This window comes from Dreissena polymorpha, chromosome 2, assembly GCF_020536995.1.
Source record: "Dreissena polymorpha isolate Duluth1 chromosome 2, UMN_Dpol_1.0, whole genome shotgun sequence".
In the NCBI taxonomy this organism is placed as follows: domain Eukaryota; kingdom Metazoa; phylum Mollusca; class Bivalvia; order Myida; family Dreissenidae; genus Dreissena; species Dreissena polymorpha.
In genome coordinates, this window is record NC_068356.1 from 103,707,134 (window position 1) to 103,732,692 (window position 25,559).

The 25,559-nt window shown below is 33.6% G+C and overlaps 1 protein-coding gene and 1 long non-coding RNA gene across 3 annotated transcripts in view; both read right to left on the reverse strand.

The window, feature by feature from the left end:
• The window catches only part of LOC127870398 (putative defense protein 3), a 31,271-nt gene extending 17,633 nt beyond the window's left edge, over positions 1-13,638 (reverse strand). Inside the window, exon 1 of the mRNA XM_052413007.1 lies at positions 13,175-13,638. Within this exon, the coding sequence (XP_052268967.1) occupies positions 13,175-13,259 (85 nt within the window). The 5' untranslated portion in view covers positions 13,260-13,638. The remainder of the gene's footprint in view (positions 1-13,174) is intronic.
• A 3,599-nt stretch (positions 13,639-17,237) lies between these two features.
• On the reverse strand, positions 17,238-24,134 carry LOC127870389 (uncharacterized). Of its 2 annotated transcripts, XR_008044791.1 has the most exons (7): positions 23,810-24,134; positions 22,912-23,364; positions 18,997-19,311; positions 18,617-18,879; positions 18,157-18,397; positions 17,744-18,025; positions 17,238-17,562 (listed from the first exon to the last, which is right to left on the reverse strand). It is a non-coding gene; the product is annotated as an uncharacterized LOC127870389 (long non-coding RNA). The 2 variants fall into 2 exon arrangements; XR_008044790.1 differs by lacking the exon at positions 23,810-24,134 and having other exon boundaries at positions 17,242-17,562; positions 22,912-23,651.
• Between the last annotated feature and the right edge of the window lie 1,425 nt (positions 24,135-25,559).

Consider the following 25,559-nt stretch of genomic DNA (forward strand, 5'->3'; position numbering starts at 1 on the left):
AAAAAAATCTTTTTTTTTTGCTTTTTTTTTTTTTGCATTTTTGGAAGATAATGTAATAAATGACCACACCCCACACTATACACCCCTCCTTTGTGATTGAAATTGAGATAGGTCCCTACACCTTTAAAAAGAAAAATAGATGAGCGGTCTGCACCCGCAAGGCGGTGCTCTTGTTTATGAATATTCACAGTCGAAGGACCTGCATTCAAAATATTTTAATTCAAAATGCAAGTTGCCAAATGTCTGAAAGCAACCATTTTTTAAAATACAAAAGTAAAGCTGAACATCATAAATGTACATTATTGAAATGTTAAGAAGCCACAAAGGGTAGTGACTCTGAATCCGGCAGTGGAAAATGTCCATCACTTGCTTGCTCAGAAACCCCTTCTGGAGAACACAAACTAGAATTCTGACTTGGACTAATGGGAATGTTAATTGGCCAGTCAGATTCTGGGTTAACCGTAGACTGACTGGCGGTAGTATTTCCCCACAAAACATTAATTTTTGTGTGCCTTTCGATTCAATTTTACGTATTTATCTTCGACAGTACTTCGAATTACCCTTGTCAAAAATTAACCCACTTTCTTACCAAAACCCACTTAAACCAACATAAAACTGTGTTTATTCTGGGGTTTTCTGAGTGGAAGTTGGTTTTTTTTTTGTTAAAGCGAGTTTTATGTGCGTTTAACAGAGTTAAGTGTTTTTTGTTAAGAAGATGTGTGTTTAAGCGAGTTTTTTCCTGTAAGGAGTGTGAGTTGGTTTATGTGTGTTTAAGTATGTCTTTTTGATTCAGAAGCGAGTCCGTCACAACAGAAGTTGGTCTCTTTAAAAAACAGAAGTGGAATTAAGCGAGTTTAAGTTGGTCTTGTTAAAAATAATTTGAGAGGCTAAAAGACTCACTTTAACACACTTTTGTAATAAATTGGTCTTTTTCTCATTAATGTAATTTAAAAATGAAACAATTATTCTTCAACTGGGTCTTTTTTCATGTTTAAAGCCCTTATTATAACAGTGAATATTAAATGAGAAAGGTCATTTGTTATCAATAACAATGGTATTTTATAAATAAATAAATCCTATAACGATTGAAATCATCAAAAAAACAGTTTGATACTATAAATAATAATTTTGCTGATTGGTGATTTCCGTAAACTGCTTTCCGCCACTTAAATAAGCTTGTGGTTACATAGACTCTTATACTGATATTTAACCCAAATAAATTACTGTCTACTACGCAAACTATTAACAGACATTTTAAAGGCAATAAGAATAATTTTTATTATTTTATTATTATCTGCTAACACCAGTCAGTATGTGAAATTCAAATATTCATAATAAAATGAAGTTACCAGTGCTGTGTATTATGGCTATTTGGGTGTTGAAATGTGCCTTATCAGTGGGAATATCTAAAGTAGATTATGGCAGACACAGCATGGTATCCGAGATTATAGATGAGCCATGCCCCAATAAATAACCTTTGCATAATATCATTAATCCCTATCAGTGCTCCATCTAGGCCTAACAAAGGGGGCAGCACTCTGTCACACCACTGTCCCACCCTGCCCACCTTGGACCAACACCATGCCCTTGTTTTTATATCATCGCATTATTATAGAGGAAGTTGTATTTGTAGTTTTAATTAATTAATTAATCTTCATTTTTACACTGAAACAAGTTTTATTTATTAAAAACATTCAGTGTTTTAAATGAAAATACAAAATAAGTTAATAATTTTTAGATGGTCGCTTTAGCGATCGTCTAAAGTGCTTAGTGTAAAATTCAGGTCGGTACGGCCTAGGTATGATTAACCCAATTCCCGCTTACTACGCGCAAGAAAGAGTTGTATAATTTATGCAAGAGGTTTTAATTCTCCAATTATGTTTATTCACAAATGGAAACATTATATTAATATCGTGTTAAATGCAATAGTTTCGAATGGTGTTTTATAGAAAAGAATAAAAAAACAATGATCGTATTGTACGTGTCGCGGAGGAGATTGTTTATGAATGATTAAAATAGTCCACTTTCTGCTGCGTCTGCGTGACGTAGTATTTTCGCTCATCTCATTCATAACTCTGCGGCTGGCGATAAACAAAGGGGAGTCCGGGTGAGAATAGCGCACTAGTATAAGGTTACGCTTGTTTATATTCACAGGTTTCAATTAATAGTACGTTGACCACGAGTTCAACAATTATAACAGGGATACGATAGACAACATAAAAAATGTTTCATTATCGCCAAAACTGTTAAAAAACATTTAAATATAACAAGAATATTCTTTAAAAATGTAGTCTTGCTGTTTTGAAATAAGGTTTGGAATTTTGGTTTCTAAATAACTTAATTCAAAACAAAAGTTTAATTATAGTGTTTTTTACTTGTTAGTCGCATATTTACCGCATTATAATGTGTGTTATAATAGGCAAACCATACATTAGTAAAAATTCAATCTGCCTTCGCGCATAGAAGAAATGGGTCAATTGGGTGCTGAGTTTCCTTTGCTTACTTCAGTTAGAGGTCAATTCTTTACGTAATAGAAATCACAAGGCCCCGGCTTCAAAAGAATTGCGGAGGCGTACAGACAAGAATTTGTCTTTGAATTGTCAACTACCAGTGCACATTAAGGTCTCATTGGCCACCGTGCACTGGTCTATTTGGATCTAAATTATTTCTTTGGCGAATACCCGAGAAGCCGGGGTAAATTTGACCTACTTTGGCTCTAAATTAATCTTTTTCCCCTGAAAGGTCACAGGGGCAGGTCGGGCTACCATGACCTCGTGAAGAGGCCAGTAGGACTTGTAAATAAACTCTGAAACCAAAAAAAAAGGGGTTATTACAACGCAATAGGTTACGCTCTCACATACGCTCTCACATACAACTCAATGACGTAGTACAGGTCATAAATTGAGAGATTCGGGAAAAAGTTGACGCTTATTTATATTCTCAATTTATAAAACGTTGAACATAAGTTCAACAATAACTTCAGCGATACGATAGACAAAAACAAAAAATATGTTTCATAATCGCTAAACCCGAATATAACAAACAATTTATAATAATAATACGAATGACCTGTTCCATAACTTCGTTCATGCTACTACAGCGGGTTTTTCTGGAAAACGTTCTTTGGTTCTCAACAGATAGCGGCGATCTTTTGTATTTACGGGTGCTAGCAACGTAAAAGTAGAAGGTTAGTTAGCTTGTTGATATTTACAGTTCTCAATACATAGACAGTTGGATATGAGTTCATCAATTACTACAGGCATACTATAGGCAACCTCGAAAATGCTTTATAATCGCTAAAACCGAAAACAACTAAATATATTATATTAAATATATTTATAACAATAAATGTCTTTTAAAAATGTAGTCGGCGTATACGCTGACTTTGAAATAAAGTTAGCAATTTACTTTTCTAAATAATTAAATACAATTAAACAAAAGTTAAACTATTGTGTTGTGTTTTTCACTTGTAAGCTGCATATTCACCGCATGAAATGTGTGTTAGCATTGTCAAACCACACATTAAATTGAGTAAATAAACAATATACTACGGGAGAGCACTTCATATGTGTCCCCATATGCCTTGTTATAAATATCTTTCTTCACTATCGAAATATATCGTATGTTTATATTTGATTTAAACGCAGTTTTCTTTCGACACATTTAAATCACACGTCAATAGCGCCGTCATGCGAAATGGGTCTTATGCGTTTCGGCAAGCGTTTGTTTAACCCAACATGTGCTTTTGCGCAGTCAGGCCATAGTCGATTCTGTTCGCTTTAAAATCACTCAATATGTTATGTTTCTCCTTACCAGAAGGAGGTATAGCTGAGTGGGCTATTTATATGATGGGCGCATATGGAATAAGACCCATTTTCGCATGACGAGGGTCATTACAAATCTAATTGCGAATTGAAAATGCCACATTTAAGAACAATGCTTTTTGATACAAAATTGAATTCAAAATAGCAAACTTGTTAATAATGGCAGCCTATCCACACATTAAGGAATTATTTCCAGACGTGCTGGCCAAGTACGGCAAACATTGTGGTATGATAATTAAACGATTTTCTCTTATCGTGACACTATACTATTTCGCTAATGATTGTTTTCTCATCTTGGAGGCGAAAGTGAAATTCTGCGAGATGGATTGTAACGCGTAATTGTAACAGGGCCACAATTTGTGTCGTTTGAGCATACAGAGAGAAGTCCGGAATTCTTTACACTGAACAGTGCTACATCCTTTGAATTGAGCACATACGCAGTGACGTAGCAAAATTCAGAGGTTGTATCTCGAATCAGCTTATTAAATATTCGAAAATATCCATGCGTGTCTGTTGGCGTTATGTAAAAGTCACTAAGATGAAAACTGAAACAGCTACGCCTAAAAGCGCATTAGTGCTCTATACCTATGTTTATGTTAGCGTTGTTGACACCGTGTGAACTGCTCGGGTAACAAGTAAAGCATAAACAGCAATGTTTATATACGTTTATTCCTCCATATACAAGATACGAAGATTATTGTATATTTTGAATTTGTGTATGGTGTCAACAATCAAAAGTTTTGTACAGGGAACTTTCATTATGAATTTATATTCTTGGTGAGATAGTCATTTGATATTAGAAAAATATTCCTTTAATATGATGGTGACTGCAAATTTTCTTTATATTAAGTTCTCATTACCATTTTCATCATACCTTCTATGCTTTCAGAACTTCCAAAAAGCATGTTGTTTTTATTTTGTCTTAGTTATTGCTATGAAATAATAAGGATGATTAAAAGTGCACACAAAACTCGACCCGTGCACTATGACACACACTTTATAAAGTTGAATGGCGTGTGTTCATTTCAAACTTGCGATTGATTTTTAAAAATGAATTGCGTGTTAAATTAAGCAATAGCGAACATCTTTAGTGCCTTCAGCGCTTTGATTTATTATGGATACAGAAATTCCTTTCCATAAGAACTGGTGCAAGTATAATTATGAGCTTATATGAAAGTGTTTGTTTTTTACTTTGAATCAATAATACAATATTAAATATATTCTTAGTACAATCATATATCTAGAATACTTTGGATTTAATTAGTTTTTTGTTGTTGTTTGGGGTTGGGGGGTCCTGGCCTTTTTATTAACAGCTGGATTGGAGGTTTTAAACGCGTAATTAGCAAATATGAAGAAAATAATAAAAGCTATAAAACATATAGCGATATTGAAGTTCATAACCGAGTTTAATACATATATTTATAATTAAATGTTTAAATTAATACGTTTCGATATCGTCCATCTCACGTTCGTGCCATTTGTGACGGGTGACAAACATGATAAAGCAAAAATATGCGAATGAATCTGAGTATACACAGATACAGTAACAAATAAATCCAACCATGTTTGTGTTTTTCGTTTAAAAAAAAAGAGTCTGATAACATGTTTTTCTCAGTCACTCGGCTGGCCATCCATTTTGCATTTAAAAACAATGTTGTTCCCGCGACACACGTTCAGTGTTTATTTATAATTAGTATAATATGTTGTTCGTCTCTAGAACGTATTCTTAATCGTTCATCGACACACGCATTTTATTAAACCACGCCAAGATATAACATCATTTGTTTACTTGATTGTTATTATCATTTACGCAGATAACAATATTCTTTTCCCGAATATCCGCCATCTTGACAGAAAAGTAGTCAGTATACGACACGCGCTAAATTGTGTATTTCTGACTACATTCGCCAACCAATAGTTAAGTCACATTGTCGCTCGGCTCGAGACTCATGGGGAATGTCATTTACTCATGCGCAACTTTTTTTTTCCTAAAAACAACAAAAATCTGTTTACGTCGTCACGTATTTTTTAACGAAACACAAATGTATATTTAAAAAAAACATCGAAAAGAAATACATACAAATGAATCGCAATCGTAATTACTCGTTAATAAACGCCGAGTAGTTGGGACGCTCGGTTAAGTCCGTAAATTGTAAAAAGAAATAGGAAAGGACACTCGTACATTTCCGTTAACGACGTCAGTCGTAATGCCGAAGCGTTAGTTTGATTGGTCGATTTTCAATGAAACAAATCCTCCATAGAGGGCGCCAAATGCGTCGTTCGATGTTTCTGCTTGATTTCATCTGATTATAAACAATAATTGTTATGTTCTCTTTTATATTTTGCCATTTATTAATGGGAAAATCGCGCCTTTTCGGTGTTACGACAGAAGGCCATTCTTTCTTCGATAAATGAAGCGGACTTATACGTTATTGGAGATTTCGTTACGGCAAAATTTCAAGGAATAGCGGTAAGCGTATCTTCATTCAAAAATCATAACGACACATTTCTTTTTTACCATTGGTATCTCATATTAATTAAGTGAAAATACTATCTACGTGTATTTAAAGAAGCACGAATAATATAAATTATAAGTTGATTGCCTTTGCTGTGTACATGTACATAGATAAATGTCGCTAAAAATCATGTAGAGAATTGCTGGTGATGGAAGACCCTAATCTATACCAAGTTTCCCACAGCCTGTTCGGTTGCTGCTTCAGATCTAATTTAAATGTTTGTTTTTCCCCATTTATATTATTTTCCATAAATTGCAGGTGATTGATGGGGCCTGATCAGAAACCATTATGACAGATTGAACTTGAAGGGTGAACTTTCAAGTAAGTACATGTCATTTTTCTTAATAATAATTTAGTTGCTTGAACATGTTTGAAGGAAGCAAATTATAATGATTGCACGGGATGCAACTTACAGAAATTTAAGTAAACATTTTAATTTTAATCACTTGTCTTTGTTTACATATGACTAAGACATGAAGATATCATTTATGTCATTTAACAAAGGCAAGTTTAAACCTGTTGATTTATAGGAATACTCGACTCAGATGACACAAATAACCCACCAAACGAATTCTCTGCACCAGCTGCTTCTCAGGTGAAACAGTAGAGGCGTCACTCCCGACCAGTCCACACAGCCAAATGTCGAAATGAGACTATTCACCTTGGTACAATTTCAAACTGTATTTTCTGTTTAACACCACTTCTTTTAATTATTTATGAATAGAGTTTGGTCACATGTGATAACGGGATGAAAGACAAGAGTAGACCCACAAATGGAAAACCTTATTTGTTGGCAAATCAAGAACTTTGATTGTTTATTCATACGAAGACCAATTTAACTTTTCAATATGAAAGGAAAAAGCCCCTCTTCATACAGAAAGGAGACAAGTTAGAAGTAACTATTAAATAGATAGCAAGTTATCTCCGTATTTAATAAATAGCAAGCTATCTCCTTTTGCCACATGTAAACTGATATAAAGATATTGCCTTAGTCCTATGTATTTGAGGCCGTTTCCATAAATAATAAAGAAGTAATGTTTAACAGCTTTAAAAAAAAAAATTTAAATAAATAACTTTAAAAAGTTTATCAATTACAAAATTATTATTGATTTAATTAAAAAAAGCTTAAAAATTTCCTTTGTGATGTTTAAATGCAATAATTTTCAATCGACCAGTATTGACCGGTTTTAACTGGGTATTGACCGCTGTCCCGGTTGATACTCAATTGACCGGTCAATATGCCAACCCCGTCCTAGATTAAACTTGCAAAAAATAAACAAACAAAAACAACAAGCAACCTAACTTATTTTAACGATGAGCATTTTACATTTTAACAGCAATATTTTCACATTTAGGAAAAAATAAAAAATTTACAGGTTTGAAGAATGCCTTGCCCTTTTGAAAGTGTTTTGGTGTTTATCTTTTGCAGATCAACCAGTGTAGAGATCCTCAAGAACAAAAGGACACAAGCAGAATCAGTGTTCCTTCAGCGCCTGCTTTCCTGGTCTCTCCAAGATCAGGTTTAGACAAAAGCTGCCATTCAGGTCCCCCAAGCGGTCAAGTTCCTTCCAATTGCTACTATACAGGTCCCACCACCTTATGCAGTCAAGGTCCCTCCATACTTTGAATTCCACGTTCCTCTGTCCGCTGCGGTTCAGGTACCTCAAACAGCTGTGATCTGGTTCTCTTCGAGACATGGGCTGCTGAGCGCATTACCTGCTGCATGGCCCTTGAACGCCAGGACCAAGGCTTTCTTCTACAGAGCCGAATGCGATCATTGGTAAATATTGTAGCGAGGACTAGTTAGAATCTTTTTGCCGCTGATTTTAAAGTTATATTTTGATGTGCCCAGTTAAAAAAATAGCATTGTATATGCATGACACTAATTAGCTTTGCATTACATGTTTATCTACTTTTTGTTCTGGCAATAATCTGTCAATCAATAGATTACTAAAAAAGTGGAACAAATCTTTCCATTACATGTGTTTACATATTTAAATCGAACCAACTTAGAATAAATGTTGCCATTGTAAAATTTATGTTGATTTATGTCTTTCTCATCATATCAATTTTTGTTTATGTTTGAAAACATGATCTGTGCACTAAATATGTTCAGATGCTTTTGCCAACAAATTCGATTTGCCTCTGGTGGAGGTGGAGGAGAAGATGTGTGGGGGGCATTGAGGCGCTTGCTGGCGATGTACAAAGATATTTTATGTATAATGCTAGGATGTTATGTAATAATAATATTTTGTGTTTGCTTTTCATTTACCTTTGGATGCTTCAACGCATTTATTTTGCACTTAATGTTTAATTGTTTTTGTTTAATTTGTTCAATATAATGCTTATTCGAAATGCAACAATGCACTATTTTGCGTTTTTATGTAAACATTTATCATATTGAGAATTCAGTATTTTTTTGTTGGTATTAACCTTTTTATTAAGTATGACATACGGAATATTACGCTAGTCAATTGTTCCAAGAGTTTGTATTCAGTCGAGTGGCTTGTGTGATGACGTATCACACGAGAGGCGGAGCCTCGAGTGTGATGCGAAATAGCACAAGCCAGGATCAAGTTCCCCACGGGTACTACTTCCCCGTACCCCCATTTTTTTTTTCGTACCCTACATTTTTCGTACCCAATTTTGTTCGTACCCATTTTTTTTTCGGACCCAAATTTGTGCTCGTAACCAAATTTGTTTTCGTACCCAATTTGTTTCCTACCAAAATTTTTTTCGTTACCAAATCTTTTTACGTACTTAATTTTTTTTTCCATAATTTTTGTATTCAAAATTTTCGTACCTATTTTTTCCTACCCAAAATTTTCGTACCCACATACACAATTGTGGTGATGTAGATAAACTTAAATAGATGCTTTTATATCAATCCTCTTCAAAAGCATCGTCACACCAGTACTGTCAGTACTTTGATATCAACAATGTATGCCATACATTTGTCAATAAATTCAGAGCTATCAACGCAGTTGTATGTTGTTAATACCCGGTAATACATTATTTAAAAAAAACTCACGTCTCGAAGCTTAACTTGATTTTATAAAAACAGTCTTAAACGTTTATATGTATAGTATACAATGTGTTTGTACAAAAAATGTTAATAATATATTTATGCAATGAATATAATAACTGCACAACTACTAGAAAAATAATCAATGATATTTACTTAACCTGTACATTCTCATGTGTATATCAGCTCGTTAACCCTTTCATACAGCCACATTCAAGATACATCTGCCAACCAACACATTTCCAATCACACATTTTGGAATTATGGGTAATCTATACATAATTATGGTACACCATGTGAACTATTCATTGCAAATAATTATTATCTTAATTTTGGTCGAGTACACAAGTGTCACATCGTATTTTGGAATAGCCGTATATTTATTCGTACGTTTTTTATCAACGCAACTTTTTATCACTGAACACGTTGTTGATTTCAGCAAAGAGTTACCCATAAGCAGTATAGTATCTTCAATGCCGTTACGTTTGTTTTATTGCGGTAAAGAATACCCAATGGTGACATTATTTATATTAACAGACACTTTAACGGCATTTTCATATTTACAAAATACTACTAAGCGCATTATCCAGCTACAAGTTCATGCACTGTCGACTCGATATGTATCGGTAAAAATTTCGATTATATTTTTCATCAGTCACATGTTTTCAGCACGTTGTATTATCCGCGTAAAGTCGTGTCGTCAACCCGAGGGAAGTATAAAAGCCGGAGTTTCTCTGGAATAATCGGAGATCAACATTCTAGATTTAGTTTTGCGGAACGACAATCATAATGCCTACGTTAACAGCCGCTTTTCTTTATATGATGTATATAATGGTAATTTGTTATCAGAGTGATGCGGCATTTGGCAGTTCGATAAAGAGAAATAAAGCCATCAGAACGGGCAAAAGCAAACACATACTCCATGACAGACTGAGTCGAGATAATGGCGCAATGGGGTGGTTAGAAAATCAAGGCAAGTTTGACTCTCATTCTCGGAATAAAAGGGCAGTGGTAGGTGATAGCGGATATGGTTCGCGTCTGGACGCTGGTAAAAAAATAGCTAATGACAATTTACAGAGGAAACTATTCGCTGATCTCGGTAAAAGAGCCGCGGCTATTGATAGCGGATATCGTTCTCGACATTACACAGCTCAAATAGTTGCCTTAGTCAATTTACAAAGGGTTCTTTTTGCTGATCTAGGTAAAAGAGCCGCCGTAGGCGACAGCGGATATGGATCACGTCTCGACGCTGGTCAAAACATCGCCGCAGGCAATTTACAGAGATTTCTTTTCGCTGATCTCGGTAAAAGGTCCATGATAGGTGACAGCGGCTATGGTTCTCGTCTTGACGCTGGTCAACACATTGCCAATGACTATTTACAGCGGTCTCTATTCGCTAGTCTTGGTAAAAGAGCCCTGGACTTCACCAACACGAATATGCCTTCTGAACAGCGCTTCATGTCGGAGTTCGCTGATTTTGGTAAAAGGGCCGTGACAGGTGACAGCGGATATGGTTCTCGTCTCGACGCTGATCAAAGCATTGCGAATGACTATTTACAGCGGTCACTTTTCGCAAGTCTTGGTAAAAGAGACGCGGACTTCACCGACACGTATATGCCTTCTGAACAGCGCTTCATGTCGGAGTTCGCTGATCATGGTAAAAGAGCCGCTGTAGGTGATAACGGATATGGATCTCGTCTCGACGCTGGCCAAAACATGGCCTTAGGCAATTTACAGAGGGTTCTTTTCGCTGATCTCGGTAAAAGGGCCGTGACATGTGACAGCGGATATGGTTCTCGTCTCGACGCTGGTAAAAACATTGCGAATGACTATTTACAGCGGTCACTTTTCGCTAGTCTTGGTAAAAGAGGCGTGGACTATACCGACGCGTATATGCCTTCCGAACAGTCGGTGTACGGATTCGGATTAAGTCTTACAGAAGACATTGTCAAACGAGTGCTCGGAGATGACAAAATATTCGAGCGTAACATTCAAAAGCCCGGAACTGGTATTGGAACAGCCAGCGGCTACTTTGCAACAATGTGCTATATTTTTTGACAACATGGACCAGTAAAATGAATGAAAACAAGCGGAAATAGAAACAATAAACGAATCACGGGTATATATATTTCGTTGAGATTTATTTTGCAGTATTTGTTGCGTAATATAAGTATATTCATCCTATAAAGTAATTATACCGATTTGTTTTTGTGTGATACTTTTTTGTCTGTAAATGTTTAACTGCACCAAATTGCTAATTATGTACAATCTATACATGATAGCTTTACAATTGCACTATAGTATAAAATACAGTTTGGTTGCTCGTATTTTCGCTTATAGCTTATAAATACTCTTTTTTATCGGCTTGCTTTTGAGTGATACTATTTGTCCGTAATTGACATTCGTTAGATAACATTTTTAGGTCTATTTTAATTAAAATTTTGACAATCTCTTTGCGAACAATTACGCAATTAATAGATCAATCTAAATCATGTTTATAGCTCAACATAACCAAATATGTACTATGTATAAATAATAATAATAGCTTTACAATCGCATTATAGCATAATATTCAGTTCGGTTGCACGTATTTTCTCTTATTATTATATTTTAGCTCTGTTTACAAAGTCCATGTTAAATTTTCTAAAGCCTTCTAATAAAACAAGAAACATTATTATATGTGAGTTGTTGCGCGTCAGTCGTGTACTAAATCAATATTTACTCAATCAAAGACACAAACAATTCAGCATTTAGACAAGATGTTCAAATTTGACCATTTTGTGTTAAAAATAAAGAAAATTAAAAGAATAAAGAAGCGTATAACTTTATTCAATTCATATAAATATACGAATTTCCAAACATGTGCTGTGCGGACTGCACAGGCTAATCTTGGACGACACTTTACGCACATGCATTATGCCCAGTTTTCTCAGAACGCGACTCATATTTTTTTAATAAACGTTTGTCAAACGAAACTTTTCCTTGCTATGGTTACAGAAATAATTAAATTCCAAACCCTCGGGTCTGTCTCATAATCATTCCGCCTTTGTCAACGGATATTTTGTGCGTGCCTCGGCTAATATCAGACATGTTCGGCGTATCTTGTCTTAACTCTTTTCCTTGTAGAAAGAAAAAAAACTTTGTCTCAGCCACATGTATGCAAATGTTTTGTTTTTTTTACCTGCAATAAGATCTTAGCTTCAAAAGGTACGTGTTTCGTGATATCCATAAGTGAACTCTTAAAATCACAAATTTAGAAACATATGACACGAGTTGTTTTAATTGAGTAATATGAGAATTCAGGTTGAATTCATGTTAAAACCTCAATAATATAAGAACATTGTAATGAAACTGATACTGTTTAAGTAAGTTTAAAAAATGAACCCTTTCCAAAATGAAGTTTATCCAACATTATTTTCCTGGGTACTATTCGATTTAAATAACAATAACATATGTTACATGCGCATGTGAAGTGTTCGTTTAAGGGGGAGGACATTGTATTATCTGTTCGAGCGCTACAAACATGCTTTGTTCGTTTTGTGAAACAATAAAAAAATATATACCCGATTTTATGGTTTGCCCTTGAAATGAGGAAAAGACAGTTAAGTTAATAATTACACTGTTTGACAATTTTGTTGAAAGAATGTATTTGGACCAAATGTTTTGCTGCAGATGGTTAAAATATTCGAATTTCACCGTTTAGCAATTAAACGTCTGCATTTGAAAAATGTGATATGTTGATTACTTAAAGGGTGTAAATGTTCATTGAATACAGTCCAACTATCGCAATAACCTGAAATATTGCTTACAGTTTTTCAAAAGGAAAGGGCACACTACATCATATATCACTGGACCTGAAAACATAAGACAAACAGTGGGGGTTTTCCTTGACATATGACGAATTTTAGGTACAATTGTGAATTCTCTGAAAATTGTCTTAAGTCTTCAAATAAAGAACAAAATAACTACTCTTTCAATACTTCGTATGCAAGTATCATTTTACGAGACATGTCATCAAACCATTTAAAATATTTCATCTATACGTGCCAAAACGCAGTGAATGGAGTTATCTTAAATTCTATAATTATATAGCGTAGATATGTTGTGAATATATCGCTTTTCTGAATGCCGAATTGTGACCAACCGGTACACAGGTGACGATGATATCAAATTAGTGTTATATATTGATATTCTTGTTATTATTTTAGATATATTTAAACTACTAGTATATCAATATGATTTTATTTGATTACTCGTAAATATTATGTTTAACTGTGGGTGTTTATTTCCTTCTACCCTTTCGAGACAATATGTGGTAACAACTTGACTGGCAATTTACATTAACAGCATGACTGGCAATTAATATTATCACCAAATAATCTCTCTGATACGTGGATAGATTGCCATACATATTAGATGACCATTATTTAATCGGATAATAATTGTAGATGTAATTACAGCACATTTGCATTAAGCTGCATTTGGGAAGGGTAATATGATCTTGCTGAATATATATATTATTTAAAAAAATTGGAAAAATCATTCCCAAATTTGAACAATAATGCCCATGGTATGAAGGTATGATGGATATTAAAAATCAACCTCCGATTCAGAGACCATACTCGTTATATGTTCAAAATGGACTTGAACGCTGTCAAAGCAAGAACAAAAAAAAACATACTGATAACGAGGCTCAGTAGTGAAAAGGCGAAAACAAAACAGCTAGAAGTGATTACGTAATTCTTCGAGCAAATTGTTGAATTTCGCGTCCAGCCTAACAAATACTTTAATGCATTCTATGTTATCATTTTGCACGAATGATGTTTTTTCACTCGTATACAAACAATGCATTACATTTCTGAAAAATATGTGCAGGAACAACGACATAGTGGAATTTCTTAAAAAATAATTGTGTACGTTTTTGCAAAATAAAAACTAGTTAAATATATTAAGAAAGTATTAAGTTTTAAATCTGTCACAAGTATTCACCTTATTTGTAGACGATAATCTGCTTAATTTGAGTAAACATTTAGTTTAGTTAGTTATGTACTTCTTTTGCGTTGCCAATTAAGTCATCCTATTAGGTTGTATGCATGCGCTGTTTATGCGATGCACCTTTTTGCAAAGTAGTGTAATTTTTGTCGGACACTATAATCATTTGTGAAATGAATACATAACACTATTTCAAAAGAGCTAATGCAAAATATAAAGTTTTTCATTCACTGATCATCTTTATTAACCCATCGCATATTACCGCAGCTTTAAATATGGTTTCACGGTTAATGGCAATGTATAGTTATTGCTTTGAATAAGCAAAAGGACATTTGCCTCAAATAAAAAATAAGCGGACAAGTACTTCGCTCCTAGCACGGACTCTAAATGAGACGGATATGAAACCGAACCGTATCGGCAAATAGCTTGTCGATGCTTTGTTACGTGACCGGTAGCTATCGATTAGCGTACATCGAAGCGCCAAGGTTATACATTTTGATGTACCCACTCACGTCTTTTTTTTAATTATGCTTTCATTTCTCGGCCGGTTTTGACAAATTATATATCATAAGAAAGCCTACGTTACGTTGTTTTCAGATTTATAAATATATAGTATGTTTTTGTTCTGATTTGGGCAGCCCGGCGAGTTATAACTTGAACTTTTGCAAATATCACACCGTTTTAGAGTCCAATGAAATATAGAAATATATACAACTTGGCGACTGTGGATCAATTAGGCCTAGGAATGATTCAATTTGGCACACAACAAGACATGATGCATTAAAAGTCTGTCATGTCGGCAAAATTGTTGCTCAATAATTTAAAGAAAATAATTTTAGATTTACGGTTGACATGTTCGTATTTAATACCGATTTGTAGCGTTTATATTTGGAGTTCAGTTTTAAAAATTACATCTTTCGGAGGAGAATAGAATTCTGTATACGATAGAAAAAAATAGTTTTAAAAATGAAATTAAGTAAGGAATGAAGGCTTACGAAAGTATCGCGCGGTCCTAACGCAGAGAACTCACGCTACGATCTTGGCGATTATGCTTTTGTTTAGATACCGGCCATTTAATTTGCTTTGTCATGATTATTATATTTTTTATGGAATATATTAAAATATATTGTTAACGAAACATATCAATAAAGCTAATTATTAATGAAGCTTAATAAATTAACGATTTCAGGTCTTCTCTATAACACAGACAGGGTGTTAAATTTATTACGAGACAGCGTATATAGCGGACCCTCTTGATATTTTCGGCCGGGATTTTCAAGAATCTTTAAATTATTTAAATGAATTGATAATTTAAGGTAAATAACCTTTCATATTATTATACATAATAACCTCTTTGAAAATAAACAACAAACCATGAATGTTTTGACACCCATTTTATTTGAAGTATGCAAAGCCGAAATATATCAACGCTACAAATCGGTATAAAGTACGAACATGTCAATCTAGATTCTAAAACTCAAAATGTTCGGAGCGTTATGACCGCGCGCTACTTTCGTACAAATTCATTCCTTATTTACTTTCATTTTTAAAACCTTTTTTTCTATCGTATACATAATTCTATTCTCCTAAGCAAGATGTAGTTTGAAAAACTGAACTCCAAATATAAACGCTACAAATCTGTAAATTACGACCATGATTACCATGAATATAGATTTTCAATCGGTATGATATTTGCAAAAGTTAAAGTTATAACTCGCCGGGCTTCCCAAATTAGAAGTGAAACTTCATATATATATTTATATATCTGAAAACTACGAAACGTAGGCTTTCTAATGATATATATTTGGCAAAATAGAAATAAAAGTAAAATTAGAATAAGACGTTAGTGGGAACATCAAAATGTATGACCTCGGCGCTTCGTTGTACGCTAATCGATAGCTACTGGTCACGTGACAAAGTATCGACAAAGTTAAACGCGCGGGGTAAAAAATAAAAAGTTTATTTCTCGTGTTTAACTCGCTATAAATCCATTAATAAAAACAGAAATATACTAAAATGTATATTGTTTTGAAAGAGGAATTAATAAGCAACGTATAAACCAATAAAATCGGATGATTAATTTTGCATAAAATTGAATGTACTACAGTAAGGGTCAAATACTCGATTCAACTCCTGTCAATATACGCTCCGTGCTCCTAGTAATATTGATATTGTTTTATTATTTCTATATAGTGAAACAAAAGCTTTGTTCAAGGATCAATCACTATCTTGTATATCTAGTTGTATTTCCAATTAGTTTCGTGGTTCAATAAGAACGCATGTTTTTTTATTAAAGATTTCATGAATAATTCAGATGTGACACTTCACAAAAGTGGATCGTGCCTACTCAATACAATACGACAAAAGCAACTTTCAATCAAGTTGATGTTCTTGTGACACATACGGCCTCAATCTGTAAAGTCGTTGACATGTCAGCCATTGTGTGGTCAATTTTATTTCCTGTCGTCATGTGACATGCATTGAAAATGAACAACAATGCGTTTCAGTGTTAAGTACAAGTGAAACAAAGTTTTAAACACACATTACATCTAATAAAATGCATAAAACATTACTTTGTTCAGTCTTAAGTTAATTATCCTTTTTTCTTTTTTAACGATATAAATTTGCATTACCACGCCTATGTCAATATCACCACAGTCACTTTACTTGTCTACACAAATTACAATTTTATAAAAAATAATATTTATCAACACTGTCATCTGCGCATATTTCATAATAAAATACTTTTTCCATCTTAATTTTGCACATTTAATATTGTGAAGTGAAGTTATGTTCCGTTATGATCGACAGAAGAAAACGCTATGTAAAGTTGTCTTAATAATCGTTTACTGAAGATGGCCTTTGGCCGAAATATTTAATAAAAGAGTAAATGTATGAAGTTTTAATAATTTCCTCCCTCTGGAGATCCAATACATAGAGTATAAATGTATTTATTTGTATTTATGTTATTATGTATATGTACTATAAATTAATTGCAATCATTATTCCGCTTAAGCAGAAGCTTAAACAATATCAAATTTCTACTTTTCTATTTTGTCCATAAGAACTGTACCGTTTGAATGAAATACTTGCAAGATTATGTAGCGTCGTTTGTACAGACACACAACGGCAACCAGTACCACCACTCCACACACTCCACATCCAAGGCATACAGCAAGTGTGAAGGAAAAGGATCTTGCATCGTCTAAATTCCAGAATATTAACTGTTTATAATAGTACTACATTGACAAACAATAGTATATCAAAATGTATAACTAATGGAACAATAATGGAGTACCACAGTCATTTGTTGTAAGCGTTAACATACACAAATTTAGTAACATTACTATTTAATTAAGTTCATCTTGCAAATCAAATGCAAGTACCTTGTACATTCGCCTGAACATAAATTGATCTATTTTCTGCACCAAGACCGTTTGTAGCTATGCATGTGACTGTTCCAGAATCTTGGCGAGTGATGAAAGATTTAGTGAGTCTCAGGTATGAATTGTTGGTTGAAACGTTTAAGGATTCCGACGTAAGATGAATATGAGGAGACGGATCGCCAAACGCTTTACAGACAAACGTTACATTTCGTTTGTCCGTCACTGATACACTCTGTTGATCAACAAACCCCTCTAAATAGAATTCTCGAATAGATGCCGGATCTGTAACAGTATAATTGCAATACTGTTAATTACAAAATGGAAATCAAAAGCATAGTTACATGTATTTCGTGGCCTCTGTACCGTGAAACCGATTAAATTTGCGTCAATATACCCACCATGGTGATACTTACATAAGACTTTAACAGTAGCATTTCCAGGAAACTTTCCTGCCCCAATAACATTTCAATTGACAGCTTCGCAAAGCGTTATGTTGATATAGTAACGGAGGTTAACAGAAGGGCACACAGTTGACTTGTACTCTTTAACTATTTGTCCAATTGTTGGATTACCTTTGAATTTAATACACGAATCTTTCGGCGTTGGTCGATTTCCGTTTGGAAAACCAGTCCGCTGTGCATTCTGATGTAACATCTGATAAAAAATGCAGAAAAGTTATGCAACAGTATACTTCTACATTAATCAAAGTCACGCATAGTTAGTAGATACATAGAACTGATCAACAACAACAAACATGTTTCTCAATGCTGCATGCTAACCGTCCCGGTAATGTTATAGATAATTGGAACATTAGTGCATATAGTCAACTCAAAATTCAAAAGCTAGTAGATTCATAACATAAACGTTCCTTACTAACAGAAGATTTCCGTCAATGGCAAATGAACTGAAAGGTTAATAAGAGTCTACAATGTGCAATTTCTCTTCATTGGTGACTAGTTGTTCAAGGAAACTTATATTATGCACATTCAGTTTAATCCATTGTATATCACCGATCAAAAATCGATCTTCTGAAATCAAATGTACGACGCCGGGATTTATAAAATCATCTGAACAGGTGACCATTGGTCGCTGCACTTTCGATAGGTTGCTTTGTTGATATGACGTAGAGATGAAGTCTGTAACAAAAACAACCGAATATAAAAAGAATTAGCATTTTATAATATTCATTATTTTAAGATTTGCCATTCACGTGTGACAAAAACAAATACGACGGAAATAACAATGGATCTCACCAGTAAAACAGACATCTAAATATTCTTTCCTATATGGAATGGTATTGTGTAAAGCCGAGCACATCCATCGTTGACATCCCTTTTGATTTTAGTTCAGTGAAAAATTGCAAGCAACGGGATGAGTGGCAGTACATCCGCATTATACTTTTTAAGAATCTTCAATGATACGACATTCTCCTTCGTTTTTTATTTCAATTTCTATCTGATGAGAGTTTTCTTGAAAAAGAACTGATTTTGAGTTTTTGATATTGTTAAAGTTACACACTAATTCAATTTGAGTGATGTCAGTATTTGTCGCTATCAGTGTAGTCTGACCTGCAAGAAAGATATACATTCATACATGTATTTGTTTTTATTTATTTAATTAGTTGTATGTAAACATGCATCGATCACATGCAATTCGCGAAATACGTAATGGATAAAATTCCTCAAGGCTATGCAATTTTGAATAAATAATGAACTTCAGGAACATGATCAGGAGAGAAATGCCTTATATCATCCTTTGTATTTAGTTAACACTTGCAAAGAAGCAACAACACACCCACACTGTTATATTCTTACAGTTGTAAACATGTAAATACGGTAACATATGGTGCATTCTAAAAAAAACGCATATTTGAATGATGAATGGGGTAGCTTTTACATATTGCACTTATTTACAAAAATGGGTTGGTATTCTTAAAATTGCCCACTTTATACATCATATTATTTGTAATACTTGGGCATAATACAAAGCTAATAAAACAGCGTCCAATTCCGAAGAGAATGAAAAGAAACGCTTCATTATAGTGTACTTAATTTAATTAAAAGCACGCAATGCATTGTGTTGGAAAGATCACAATATCAACACGACTATAACAAATCTTCATGTTTGTTTTTTTTAATCAAAATTTGGTTCATCATATGTCTCCGATCCTTTAAGGTACGTGAATGTACAGCTTATATTTAAATTATATTCAGCAAATGTTCGTTATAGCATGAATGTGAAACTATAACTCAAAAAAGGCATAAACATATATTTTATTTGCATATATTTGCTTGCTACTTCTATCAGTATGTTTGTCTTTTTCAAGAAGTTGGTTGGTTATTTTATGAATAGTAAAACAATATCGTCGCGATTACATGGTTTTACATGTCGTTTTAAATAAAGGCCGATGATGACTGTCGATGATTTGAATGTTTGTTAAAAAGACAAGATGCAGTCGATACTCGTTTTGGTGTCATTTTATTTTGCCGCAGAAAATTACAGTTTGTGTGACCTGGTCAATAAACAACAATTGAGAAGTTAAATGATAATCAAAACGAAACGAATTCTATTTTAACGCTTTTTCAATTGAATAATGATGTTATTTCGTTATTTTGTATGCACAGTTCAATGTTTTGCAGAACAAAAAATAACATACAAAAAAGGAAATTGGGCTTATCAAATCAAATCAACACTCGAGCAGCTAGGTTTAACTTTTGTATGAACTGCACAAGAAACCCTGACAGAAAAATCTGAACAAACCTACATATACAATCTAATAAAACAGCGATTATTCGATCATTACAAGCAATACTGGTACAGTGAGATCAATAATCCATCAGGAGTAAATACATATTGCCGCATCAAGGACACGTTTAATACAGAACAATATCTGGATATCATCACAACAACAAAAATCAAAATAGCACTAACTCAATTACGCCTATCATCACATAGATTAGAAATAGAACGAGGTCGATACCACAATTTCCTCGGGATAATAGGAAATGTAAATTGTGTTATCTTAATGTCGTAGAAAGTGAATACCATTTCTTATTACCAATTATTATGTCCAATATACAAAGATATTAGAAAAACTTATTTAACGGCATATTATCAAAGATGGCCAACATTAAATAAGTTTGATTTATTAATGAAAACACAAAATAAATAAAAAATCATTAATCTTTCAAAATACGTATATAATGCGAATTGTTTACGGAACAATTTAGAAACAAATTGATTTATCTATGTATACTATTTTTCCCATAATTCGATGAGTAATAATAATAATGAATGATAAAATGAAACTAATTATGTAGAACAATGTACTCTTTGTCTCTTTATTTTATTAACAACTTTCATTATCGATGTTAGAAGAAAATATCCAATGTTATGAATCAGTAAAATATTTGTTAACATCCTCCATTACATAATTTTTATAATTATTACCTAATTTCATAAAAATTATCATCCATGTCGTTACACTTGTGTATTATGTATAAATGTGTAATGCATTTGGCTAAAAAGCAATTGTATGCTTAAGAGCTATTATTGTTGTTGTTGTTGTTTAAATACAAATTCGGGGCGAAGTGAGATGTTTTGAGCTCCTAAGATCGGTTTAAACCCGTAGTGGTTTAACATGGATATTTCAATGGCGGATATCCTAAATTTGTTCATGTTTGTGCTATCGTTATACTTGTGTTTCTTGTATATTACAGTTGGAGTTTCATTGTATGGTTATTAAATAACGCGATGACTATAGAATACCGAACACTCGGTTGTTTACTCTACCGGTAATCTAACAAAGGGAATTACAGATTTTTCCTTCTTCTTATAAAATGCTGGTTATCTTTTCTGGTCTCAAATCTCAAATAAAATGACAACGTGGTATCGCAAATTATAATTCCAAGTGATTTAAAAAATCCGCAGAAAATCATTAATAGACATTTGCTTTACACGAAATTGATTTATAGATAAAGGATACTTGCAATTATGTAACTTTGCAAAGCTTTTTTAATCAGATATTAAATATTCACTTAATACTATTTAACATATATTAAAACATATTTATGCGTTTTTAATCATGTAATGTCACAAACCGATCACGTGCGATAAGCCTGTAAATTAGATTATGATTGTCAATGGTATTAGTTTCAATACTTGGTATGAACAATGACGAAACATCATGTGTGCTTTTGTTTATTTTATTTTTTTAGCGTACTCAATCAAATCAATGAGAAAAACACCAGCTCATGTTTTTTATTGCGCGTCACACTTTAAAGGGATCTTTTCACGGTTTGGTAAACGGACAAAATTGAAAAAAGTTGTTTCAGATTCGCAAATTTTCGTTTTAGTTATGATATTTGTGAGGAAACAATATTACTGAACAATTACCAAATTATAAAGCGTTGCAACGCGAAACGATTGAATAATTTGGAGAGTTCTGTTGTTGTCGTTTAAATTTACGAAACTACGAAGATTGCTTATATAAGGTATAAAATACTCAAACTGCGTATACCCGGCGGAATAGCCGAGAGGGCTAATGCGTTTTTACCTCAGACTAACTCCAGGACTCCGGGGGTCCCTGGTTCGAGCCCATGGTAACGGCTACTTTTTTTGCTTTTTTATTTTAATCCTTATTGTTTTACTGGAGCTTTTTAGATCCAATGTTTACATTTATCAATATAAAGAATTTAATGACAAACTTCAAAATATGCCAAAATCTGTGAAAAGGCCCCTTTAAGGAGGTAACTAATGTAAAACATATTGAACTTATTATACGCGAAAAATCATGTCAAATTTGTGAAGATGCTCGATGATAAATGCAATGTATAAATTTGTACAACTTTAAACATATGGTGGATCAGTACTTTTCAATTGACAATTACGTAAGAGCTGCAAGAGATTATTTACATTTACAAATAGTATAATTAATGATCCAATTGATCCAATGACGTTCCGACACAAGATTGTTCATTCCCTACACATTTTTGTAATAGATTAGCATATTGATGAAACAAAGTCTGACCAATAGAGCTTTTGCTATGCCATAATATGACGGCAGCCAAAGCAACATTATTGTAAATGCTTATGTATAACAATATAAATTAATGTATCATCATTATATATATGTACATACAATAACTTGCAAAACATTGTATATTTACCCATAATGCCATCAGTAATGAAGATTCCAAGCACGCTGCAGATACAGAATACAAAATACCACATCATTGTTCTTGCTGTACAACAAGATACTTTTCTTGCACGAAAAAAACAAGCCGTGTTTTTATGTGCAGTTGTTTTATTTTAATTGAGTTTAACCATCCAGTAACAGTAATTTAAACCATAATACAACTTAAGCAAACACTCTAGCAGTAACAGGCACACGTTATAGCACACATTGTGGTGAATGACTTGTTTCAAGTGCATTAAATTGTAGTTTTCCAAGATGTTCAGGTGTTTTTTCAACCCTAGATCTCTATGAAGCACTCTAAAGTATGTTGTATAACTAACACATCATCTGAGTACGAACCGCCCCAATCATCTATTATCCCGATCTGCCATGTTTAAAGTCCGCGCATTGTGAACCATATATAAACATGTTATTGTGTCTTGTGCTACAAAAATACATAATAAGATTTATGCAGAAAATCTATGTTGCATAATGTAACACGTGTATACACAACTGCTTTCTTTTTCTTGCTACCTTCGGATAAGACACTTGTTTTGGAAAAATAAAATTAAAAATGCCATCACAAAACTATATATTACATTCAGCCTTGGCACTACAACAGTTTTCCAGATATAAACAAATATAATCCCTTTAAGAGAGCCATACTGCTTTCCAAATTATGGTGTACGAATTTCCGATTATTTATCAGAGATTTGTACATATTACCAAAACGTGGAAAAGCCCCTGTAATTGGCATTGTGTTGATTACTATTACTATTTACTATTCATAGAACGATTTCCATATTTATAGGAAAAACAATTTAAAATCCAAAATTTGTTTATATTCGCTATTTTCAATCAAATTCGTGAAAATTAGAAAATACACGTACCCGAAATTCGCAATTAGTCGTAGGTTACATTCTCAGCAATCAAAGATCACACAAAGAACAAAGAAACATTTTCATTAACTGGGAAAAACATATTCAAAACAGAATGGAAACAAATCCAACATCCGATTATGTACTGATTAAAGTTATTGAACTGGTAAATATTTCCTTTCTGAAACTACTAGTTAACGAGTAATTTCCGTACAGCAGTATTATCCGGACGCTTCTGAGTTGTGTTTTTTATTCACATTGTTGTTTGATTATAAGAATAGTTTTATCGGTCTTCAAAAACATGAAATATTTGTTTGTTCATTATGTTTCTTTTATGTTGAAAGTCTTAACCATATGCATCTGTCATCTAGGGAAATTAAATAGATTGCGCATTTGTAACAAAAGTCAAGTGCAGTGTTATTCATAGATTTTGCTGTTGTAAAACAGGCAAAGGTCAAAGTATGAAAAAGCCTTGTTTTAGTGGTTATCCTAAAAACGAACTTTTAAAGTCTTTGGTTTTGGGTCTATTTCCGAACGTCGTATCCGCACAAATCCAACTTGTTGACGCTCTCAAATATTAAGCTACTTTTTATATTGGTAATATTTGGAGCGTCCAACCGGACTGGCATTTAAAATGTGTTGGACTTTTTTCCTTCTTTGTCTATATTGTTGCGCAAGGATTTTGTGCGCAACATTCAAGCCCCGACATAAGACACTTAATATCGACGGATTGCAATAATATTTACATACCTGTGTAGATAATTCATTTCTCGATAATGTTCCGTAAAAATTATGTAATGACACTTTGAATTTTGCACGCCTGAACAATATAAATCCAACCACTATTCAATTGTTCAATATCGCTCGATTCGCTCGCTGTGTAGATATAAATCAGGCCAATCAGGGACGACATTTTTCGCTTTTATAGTATTTTTCGGTTCAAGGAAGTCCCTCCATACCAAAATCAAGTTTAGGCGGAAATTGACGTCCATGATTAGCCTGTGCGGACTGCACAGGCTAATCTGGGACTACTTTTTACGCACATGAATTATGCCCAGTTTTCTCAGAACGCGACTCACATTTTTTTTAAATACTTGTTGCTTCAGTTTTGTCAAACGAAACTTTTTCTTGCTATGGTAACAGATATATAGAGAATAAAGGATTACTGTCCCATCGTTTTGTAATATATCAGGCGAGGCTTAGAATAATATAACGGCGAGGCTTGCCGAGCCGTTATTTTATTCGTGCCGAGCCTGATATATTACAAAACGATGGGACAGTAACCTGTTTTTCTATTTATCATACCACACTTTCCTAAAAATCTGCAAGACAATCCATTTTTTATATTTAAAATGTACGCTGATATTGCTGATCCGGCTTTTACACGTTGACACACATGTAGCAACGGCGTTCGAAAGGACGACACGAAAAATCGCTTATTTTTAACATCGTATGGAGAAAAAAAGTTGTTTGCACTACGAATTGGAAGAGTACACCCGCTTTTATTATAAACATCTTGAATTGGAGATCAGGAATAGACTGCAGCGACAAATTTAATCGAAGAATACACTTCACCGAATAGTTTGGAGACGCCATTTTAGAGATGTGTATTGAAATTAACATTTTGATGATGGTGTCAATATTGACATAAGCGTGTTAAATCGTTTCTTTAAATAGTTGAGGATTAGCATACAGTTATCATTTGTCTTGACTTTCTGTGCAACACTTGCGAGTGCAATGACTATATCGATATTTAAGATGT